The sequence below is a fragment of the Zerene cesonia genome, chromosome 11, assembly GCF_012273895.1.
Source record: "Zerene cesonia ecotype Mississippi chromosome 11, Zerene_cesonia_1.1, whole genome shotgun sequence".
NCBI lineage: Eukaryota > Metazoa > Arthropoda > Insecta > Lepidoptera > Pieridae > Zerene > Zerene cesonia.
Window position 1 is genome coordinate 373,854 of NC_052112.1, and position 9,874 is coordinate 383,727.

Here is a 9,874-nt window from a genome sequence, read left to right on the forward strand (position 1 = left end):
ACAGATTCGAAATTCAAATGTAATATTTTTTTATAATTAAGTGTAACAGTATTTATGGCCAGACTAAGTATACATGAACATTTTTTTCACTTTTCTTCGGTTCGGTTCTTCGGTCTACTAGCTTGGACGATAATGAGGGGGTTTGATTCCTGGTTATTAAAAGGCCCCTGGATGTCAATTAAAATACTTTCTATCCTTTACTAGACTCAGTTCATAATTCGGTTCGTTTTGTGTTTAATAAGTGGGTAATCGGTGGCTTACGAGTTACACCTACATCTCGTATGTTATGAATAGTTGGCATCCAAAAAGCAAATGTTAGTCACGAGAAAATTCTCGTACGCTTTTCTCATGTCATTGAAGAAAACTCTCATTAAACGTAAATCTAACACGGAAATGCCTACGCATTGTTCCTAACAATTGTTTTCCCATTTTCTCGCAGCCGCGGCCGACGCTCCCGTTGACCGCCGGCGACCGTGCGTCGACCCCATCGCCGCCCGACTGCGAGTTATCATGCGCTTTCACGCCATAGCGATTCCAAATTTGAATTACTTTTTTTTTCGAATTTACTTTCAACCTGACTTTCCATGGAGTTAACACTCCGTGGAGATCTTACGACATTTGAATACATTATGGCGGATCGCGTATTTAAGTTTTGCATAGTTTCTTATTTAACAGATTCTAACTGGTTTGTGTACTTATGCACACCGGAAGATTTCTAGCCAATATAATATTGACATAAATTTATCGGTTTTTTACGTTTTATTTTCTTTGGATGTGCTCAAAATTTTAGTTGAAGCTGTGAACGATTTAGCCCTTTCATCGCATCTTCCGACCTTTTGTTTCAAAGGTTATTAATGTTTGACGAGTGTTTGACAACAGAGCAAGTGCGACGCCCCGAGTCCACTGCCCTCGCAGTATGTGGGCTAAAACATTATACGTTCATTTTTCAATAAATAATTATATTTTTTATTATTGTTATCACCATCAAATTATAAAATATAGATCAAAATTGTTTACATTTTTACTCTTAAAGTGTGATATTAATAGAAAGATAAGATAAAATATAGGTAAAAGAAAAACAAAAAGTAACATCGGTTCAATCGTTTGTTTTATATTACTTTTAACTACAAACCTAATAAAACATGAATCAATATACTTGAAGTACATTAATATAAAAAAAAAACACGTTAATAACTAGTAAATAATACAAACTTAATAGAACACAGAATTTGTTTCATGCTATTAAGTTAAATCTGTAGAATTTTCAATAATGTCCAACGCTTTTAAAATTCCGGTTATTTACACTTCAGAATTCTCCGCCAGTTAGAAAGAAAACAGTAACTATGAATTTAATCTTAATTAATAAAAATAACATTTAATGACAATTGAACTTTTTCAATTTATCTGCGCATGTAGATAACCACTGCTTAAATCGGTGAAGGAAAACATCGTGAGGAAACCGGCATGTCCGAGAATCAAAAGTTCGACGACATGTGATATCTGCCAACCCGCACTTGGCCAGCGTGGTGGATTATGGCCTGAACCCTCATAGGAGGCCTGTGTCCCAGCAGTGGGAACATACAAGGGCTGCTGATGATGATGATGATGAACTTTTATCAATCGAGACTTATATATTGTAATGTATATTTTCGAATAAACATAACTTCACACGTCTGACGCGATTCCACGTTCTGTCCATAATATTATACTCGATCTTAACAATGAATGTTGCCATAACTTGGGACAATAATGAGAATACTCCCCAATGTGGGAGAGAAATCGACACTTTGTTTTTATAAAACATGTTGCTTATTTAATAACTAAACAATAACAATAATAAAAAAAATAATAAAAACCACGAAATTAAATCAAGTTTTCGGAAAAGTGCGACGTAATAATATCTAACATGACATTAAAATTAAAAAATAAACCCCGACCCCATTTTCTGTTGTGGGCCATCTCAACTTTGAATTTTAACATAATGCATAGTGTTTTTATTTAAAAAAAAAAACCGTATCGCCTTCGGTCCATCCGTTTGAAAGTAACGATGCGACAAACACACACACAGAGAAAGTTGTCGACTTAATCTTTTAACACTCTTCGTTGGAGGTTAATTAAAATAAACGGATCACAAATCATTACCTACTTATAAATAAAAGGATGTTATAAGATCGAATTTTTAGAAAGCTTTATTTTAATCAGACCTTTATTTTTATAGATAAAATGTACAGTAATATAGATTCAAAAAAAAAAAACATTCAGTATAAAATAAATATACCTTAGCTGACCCGGCGAACTTCGCAACGCCATTGACCTTTTTCAAACAAATATACGTATTTTTTACCTTTTAAACCTTCCCTGAACTATTTATTATGAATGTATCAAAACCAAAATTATCAAAATCGGGACAGCCATTCTCGAGTTTTAGCGAGAGTAACGAACAGCAATTGTTGTTGTTTTTCATATATAAGAAAGATAAACTATAAAAACATGCTTTAATGATAATGAATGAAATTATTTGATCCTGGCGATTCTAATCATATGCACAAATAAACAAATGAAATTAATGTATGGTAATCCATCCTTGATAAGTGTATAAAGTTTGAACTAAATCTGTCCGTTTGAAGTGGGTCAAAATCGAGTCTAAAGGAGTCGATTACATACAAACATACAGGTGATTGTCTTATAAAAGCGTGATAAAAAGAAATAAATCGCTTTCAAAGCATTAAAATAATGAAATTTTTTTACTCTAAACATCTTATACTAAAACTACACCAATAATTATTAATCCTTAGACAGATAGGAACATTAATATAACACTTATCGTTATTAAGATAAGATCTAAATTTCTTTACACAATAATGTCGTATTTACAAAGCTATGTTTGCAATAGTCTGAATCGAGGAAAACGAAACGTTCAGTAATAGTAACTGATAGTATAGTAGTTTGTAATATTTACAGCCAATTTACTACTTAAAAAAATCTAAACAGACATCAAATTGTGTGAATTAGACCGAATTCAAATTGGATCGCACCAGTTTTCAAATTAAAAAACATGCACCAAAATCGGTACAGCCAGACAAAAGTTACGAGCTAATCAAAAAAATAATACAGTTGATACCTTCCCCTCTTTTTTCAAGTCGGTTGATAAAACATTCGGAAGAAATGATCTCAGATCTGTATGTAGGTACTGAAATATCGAGTCTGGCCGTTGGTTAACTACGTACTGCAGAGGATAGAGCAAGAACATTTAAAAACACGACGAGCTGACCATACTCAGTAATATGTAAAAAATTTCATTAAAAGCAAAAAGTTAGTTTTCAAAAAAGTTCTGAAGACTTTTCGATACACATTTTCTTACATTATTTACCCTTTTCTATATATACACATATGATAGTCCAAAAGTTTCCTAAAGTTCCTCATCTAGCTCCCTACTACTCCCCCCCCCCTCAACCTCCCTATCTCTCAACAATATTGATCAGCACCACGTGCTCCCCGCGCACCATCAGCTGTGGCACGTGCCTGGTGCACTCCCACACGCCGCCCCCCACCGGCGTCTCCGTCACCAGGGGCACTGGTGATATTGCTGCCGCTGTACCCTTCGCTACAGCGGTACCTTAGGAAATGATCACCGTTATGAAGAAATACCGTTATGCTCTGCTCATCAGATCACAAGATAATGACGCTCGACTATTATGCCCTGTATTATTCCTAGAAACATGTTAAGATATAAATAGCTTGCGGCTAAACGAACATGGGTTTCTCTTGTGCAAGAAAACCAATTATATTAAGCCAGAAAATAGACCCATATACAACTATATACGACTTCTTTTCTTTCTATCTCTTCTTGTTTTATTACCATTCTGTTAATGTATAAAATGTCTCAAAAGCAATATCAGAAATCAAACTATCATTTTAGTAAGAAAATTAATAAATTACGCAAATTAAAATAGGTTCAAATGTAACCTACATTAATTTGTCTTACTCTTCTTTACAGTCTCTTCAGAAAGTTTATGCAGACTCCTACTATAATTATAGGTACAATACCAAGTTGTTTTTAAGCAATGTCCTTTTCTATGCCCTCGCGATACTTCTTTAGTTAATTCACTTTATTTTATGTGTAGTAGAACATACAAAATAAATAAATACCTAGTCCAGGAGGCACTTTTCTCTTCCTTGGTCCCTTACGTTTCCACACTTCTAGCACATCGCTGAGTGCGAGGTTCCACTGCTTGTCGAACGCCACTAGGGTCGCGAATAACGCTCCTCGAATTGTGTTGGCATTCCGGGTCACTACCTGTTGAAAATTATAGTATAGTAATAGCAATGTTAAATGTAAGAGAAATGTGTATCATCTTATAATGCAGAGTGCAAAAAAGTACAATTGTTTACATATGATATATTTATATTAATTATTAGTTAAATACATCATACTCCTAGAAACTAAACTTTTTAACGGAATTTCAAGGCGACTTATTCTTTATATTAGGGGAGACTGACTCAGTCTCCTCATGACCACGCTCGATGTAAAGTATTCGGAACGTCGGGTTAATATAATGAATAAATCGCGTTTAAAATCCGTTAAAATGTTTTCAATTTCTAAATGTATAATACTCGCGTAAAATCAAACACAAGAAAATACTACATGAAACAAAATACTACTGTTCTTAAAACAATAATAATTAAGATAGATAAAAGCCAAAACATTCAGTACAATTGGAAAGACGAGAAATCAAACTGTACAAAACGAGTAACCGGTAACGCATCGTATATTATAATCGCTATTTACCTTTTCACTATCAAAAGCTGGTGCATATCGCATGATTATTCAAGAGCAAGACACGTCGAGAGCACTTCAACACAATTAAGTGGAAAGTACTTCCATTCAGGTGACATAATAAGTATAGGTAAATAATGACCAACGCAATCAAATATGTTCCGATTATTAAGTAATAAATTGTATGGAATGGGATTCTCTTCTAATCCTTATAGTTTAAACGAAGTATAATTGGTTAAGTGTTCTGAAATATGAATTAATGAGAAAGAGTCATTATGTTGATCACGTATAGAATATGAGACGGGTTACCGTGACGTCTTAAAGCAATACTAATTCCACTGTGGGAAAAAAACAAGAGGCACGTTATTTCTCTAGTCACTTTGCCATGCTGGAATTAGCCAGTAGGAATAATTATTAGTAACGCCCCGGTTTTAAAAACTAGTTACGAAAGGATGCTCATTAAAAAACCGTTTATGATGATCTTTGGCATAACTACATGAGACTAAAATCTACTTTTTTTTGTTCCAGGCGAGCTCACCTCCACCAAATGTGTTCAACTGCAACTGACGCTTCCAATACAATAGTGACTACTTACTACCGACGGGTAAGTATCGCGTATTGTTCTATTTCTGGATTCCATCGTGTTTATGAAGAAAAGTTCCAGAATATTCGAACGAAAGACAAAATAATCTATACTAATATAATAAAGAGGAAAAGGTTTTTTTTGTTTGTTTGTACCCTAAATGCTCTGAATCTATTGGGCCGAGTCTTTCACCAAGAGAAAGGTACATTATTCCCGAGTGCTATAGGATACTTTTACTTTACTTTTTACCCCGGTAATGTACCACGGGGCGAAACCGGGGCGAACAGCTAGTGACGTTATAAAGTTGAGATTTCTTTGGAACGCAATGCCTACGGCGCTTCGCAAGCACCTGCGATATATCAGTGCAATAATTTGAGCAAGCATGCGCAGGCGCACAAACAGCACAAACAGTACACGAGCGATTACTACCATTCACTCTACCATTATCCTATTAGGCCAAAATATCACAGGCATTTTTTTTAATAGAAAGTTAATAATATTCAAATATATCGACCAACTAACTTATCGCCGCGGCTTCACCATCGTGGTCACAAAATCAAATAGATAGTCTGAAGTTTTCTACGCATAGTATCTCATGGGATTCCGGGATTAAAACTATACAGAATTTCATCCAAATCGGATCAGTGGTATTAGGAAGAGACAGACGGGCAGACAGACAAAATCACGTAGGCATATATACATATTATTAGGAATACAACCACCTTCAATGACCCATTTAAACATAATATTGATAACAACGCAACGGCACACCTACCTGCTCGTGATAAAGAAATTATAAGAGACAATGCCGAATTGTCAGTCAACAGACGAACATTGCGAATGCCATTTAACCAGCTGTACACACGAGTGCAAGATAAATATCGGGTAAAATAAACACGTTTCGAGAAGATAAATTTCGCTTTCATAATATTGTGAAATGGCCCTAATAATCGGCGTTTAAGTTCATTTCAACTAGTATCATTTTTATCTGTCACCAAGTTTGTTTGTTTCTTTGTCTGTGGTAATATAATTCTTTTCTGGATGTTCTCTTATATCCGAAATACTTATAGATGGTACATTAGTTACTGGTTTCAGTACAATTAGCTGTGATTAAAGTTTATTAATGTTCTAATCTTACTTTATTTCAATGTGTACCGTAAATATGTTTTAAATATTTGCTGTTCTGAGGCAAGTGGCGTCTACCGTTCAGAAATGAATAAGAAAAAACAACAAATTAGAAATGATAAATTACGCTACGCATGTAGCATCGTAGACCAAGAATTTCAGGAAGAATAATATGAAATAAACCACTCCAGTAATAGCCACGACACTATAATATGTCATTTGTGACGAGGGACATTAAAAATACCAAGTAGTAGAGCTCCTGTCAACGGTTGTAACGTTGGGCGCGAAATAGACATATTAATAATGGCAACCATCGCCCATACATATCCGCAACATTCAATCATAGATGTTAGAACGAAAATACAGAAGAAAACAAAAACCAGCGACAGATCACTTGACAACAATATCAAGAACGAATTTCAACCAATCGTGCGGCTGCGTTGAAAAATTTAAACGTAGAACATCAAGGACATACACACACGCTGACCTATAATTCACGCACGCACACACACGCGGTTCGACCTCCGCGGGCGGAGTGTATTCGTGAACTCAAGGTCCAAGCAAGAGCCGATCAACGTGTTTACTTCATATTATTTCTCCACGGACGGACAGATATACGCTAATGGGACCGTTATGAGTTGAGGAAGATCAGTTACCAATGACACTGTAACATCTGTGTATAGGACTCACGTCGTTATCATTTTATGCCTGAAAGTACAATTGAATGAATAAATATTTGTAGTTTGTGGATCGCGTCTATTTTATCGTCTGAATTGTGATACGCTATTCCAATAACAAATGAGCAGCGATTCGTTTGATTTATATAAAATTCTAAACGTGTTTAATATCGAGGTAACAGCATTATTTTCCTCGAATATATAAATACATTTTACAGTCATCACATCTGCTTCTACTTAGCGAAACATAAGCTACATTATTTCAGTATCATGTTTAGTGGCAAAAATAATGGAGCCAGCGAAACAGTTGACAATGTTGATCCATTAAATGGAACAAGACCATATGCGCGATGTAAAACCAAAGCAGAGGCCGGCGCAGGCATTTATTATTGTGATAAAGTGGCGCTCCGTTTTCCGGGTGGAAAGTTGTTCCGACCAAGGTCGGGGCCTAGGGCACTGCTCTACTGCCAGCTGACGTCACGTCGCGTCACAGCGATCTGACCTAATGCAGGCTTCAAATCTCATGATGTCACGGACTTTGAATATTTTCGTCTCGCAAGTCTCAAACATTTACCGTACAGTAACTGCTGTGAAGTATCAATCACCCGATCGGAATAACTATTGATTCCTCTTCTCTTCTCAGAATTGTCTACTGTTATCGGGTTGTACTGGTATCGGGTAAATAGATATACGAAAAAATTTCTAGTTTTTCATTCAAAACATTCAATATGTTAAAATATTAAAGAAACCTATCGAATAGTGCTAACTTAAAGCGCATATCTCAAACTGCACACCTCCACTTCAACAAGTACCATATATGGCGCATTGATGATCACAAACGGCGTGAATGGAGGAATTTCCTTTAACATACCAACAATTTATCTCATGATCCAGTTCTAGGCGTTTATAGAAATGACCTTCGTCTGTGGGCGACGTCCCTTCACCTGGCGATGCAATTGAGATGATCTCGGCCTCGTGTGATTGTAAAATTGCACTCGACGCTCTTCCTGCATCATTATACCCAGTGGCATAGAGGGAATCTCGCGTAATTCCTTATCGGGCCAAACGTGCTGCGTCGTATTTATAGTGTTAGCTCGATTGACTTCGACAAAACCTCTACGAGGACTGGACACAAATTCAAATTCATTTCATTCAATTCAAATGAACCACGTATATGTTAGGTGAACTACATATTTACGTAACCGAACCAACTGCATTCAATAATCATTTTCTTCTAATTCGTTTACATTTTACTAGTTGCGCCCCGCGGTTTCACCCGCGTAAGTCCGTATCCCGTAGGAACATCTTGATAAAAGTTGCCTATACGTTATTCCACTTGTCCAGCTGTTTACGTACCAAATTTCATTGCAATCAGTTCAGTAGTTTTTGTGTTTGCCTACAACACATCCGCTCATAGTCATACGACTGATTGCAGATTATTAAATTATATACAAAAAAAAAAAAAGTTTTTGTGTGAAAGAGCAAAGTGTGTGTTACACACATCCTTACAAACTTTCGCATTTATAATATTAGTAGGATGTAGCAGATAATATAATGAATTCCGATAGAGAATATTTAATAGACACTAAATATTCAATTGACTAACTTTGAAGCGAGTTAAGACGCTCAAATACAAAACCATTTCTTCAATGAGACATGGACCGGCGAATCCGAAACAAAGTTACGTTCTTATCACACCCGTCATTAACGCACACTACAGTTGGAAAATTGCAACAAACATCGCCGTGATCGAACCGATTAATAACGAGTTACTACGAGGAAATTTGTATGCGAGATTCATTATCATAGTTCTGTAGAGGACACTGGCAAGTTATCGCTGAAAAGGTCAGCGCCGATGCGCCGATTGTTTTCGATAGCAAGCACTCGAGATTATACTAGAGTTTCTATTCGTAATGCTGCGTTGAACTATTTCTAGTATGATTCTCGTACAGTACTGGAGATCGCCAACCCTTCCTTGGATAACATAGTCAGCGAGGATTATAATTATTATTTATCTATTGGTGCCTGCCGTGTGGTCCCTGTTAAATTTGGTAATTTGGTCTATTTCTCATTTGAAGGCAGTTCAGTTTTTTGTAAAAAACAATTATTCCAATTATACTACGCCTTGAATAACCTTACTAAGATTTGAACCCAGGATTCCTCAGTTTGGACCATTTATGTGCAACATCATTGCACCGTAGGATCCAAATTAGCCCCTTGTTTAGAGTCCTTTGCCGTCGTTAAACTAGAATGACCTCAATAATCAACAAGTTACAAGAACATAGCTCGTTACCATATACAATAACAATGATACAATTAATAAATTGTACTCAAGAAATGTATACGGTTGAGACATGCGTCCCACACTAAGTGCCGAATGACATAGCTAATGGGAAATTGCAATTTAACGTGGTTTAATCGTTTGACCCTTTATTAATTGATTTGATTTATTGAGCTAAAAGAGATGTATGGAATATTGAAGTAGTGATTTATTAAAAACAAACGCATGTAGTAATATTATTTTTATTTAATACTAGCTGTCCGCCCCGGCTGCGCCCGTGGTACATATAAAGCCTAAATTCTCCCTCAATAATTTTATTGTAGCGCATCTAAAACTGAAAGAATTCAAAACGAACCAGTAGTTCCTGAGATTAGCACGTTCAAACAAACAAACGAACAAACTCTTCAGCTTTATAATATATAGCTGTCCAG

The 9,874-nt window shown here is 35.9% G+C and overlaps 2 protein-coding genes across 4 annotated transcripts in view; one reads left to right on the plus strand and one right to left on the minus strand.

Moving 5' to 3' along the window:
• LOC119830577 (ecdysone-induced protein 74EF) overlaps positions 1-9,874 on the plus strand; it is a 166,545-nt gene that overhangs the window by 31,207 nt on the left and 125,464 nt on the right. For all 3 annotated transcript variants that reach the window (XM_038353643.1, XM_038353644.1, XM_038353645.1), the window contains exon 2: positions 5,306-5,381. The gene's annotated coding sequence lies outside the window, so the exon portion shown is untranslated. The remainder of the gene's footprint in view (positions 1-5,305; positions 5,382-9,874) is intronic.
• The window catches only part of LOC119830578 (U7 snRNA-associated Sm-like protein LSm11), a 33,568-nt gene continuing 27,144 nt past the window's right edge, over positions 3,451-9,874 (minus strand). The window contains exons 3-4 of the mRNA XM_038353646.1: positions 4,150-4,297; positions 3,451-3,616 (exon numbers count right to left, since the gene is read on the minus strand). Coding sequence (XP_038209574.1) covers positions 3,459-3,616; positions 4,150-4,297 — 306 coding nt within the window. The 3' untranslated portion in view covers positions 3,451-3,458. The remainder of the gene's footprint in view (positions 3,617-4,149; positions 4,298-9,874) is intronic.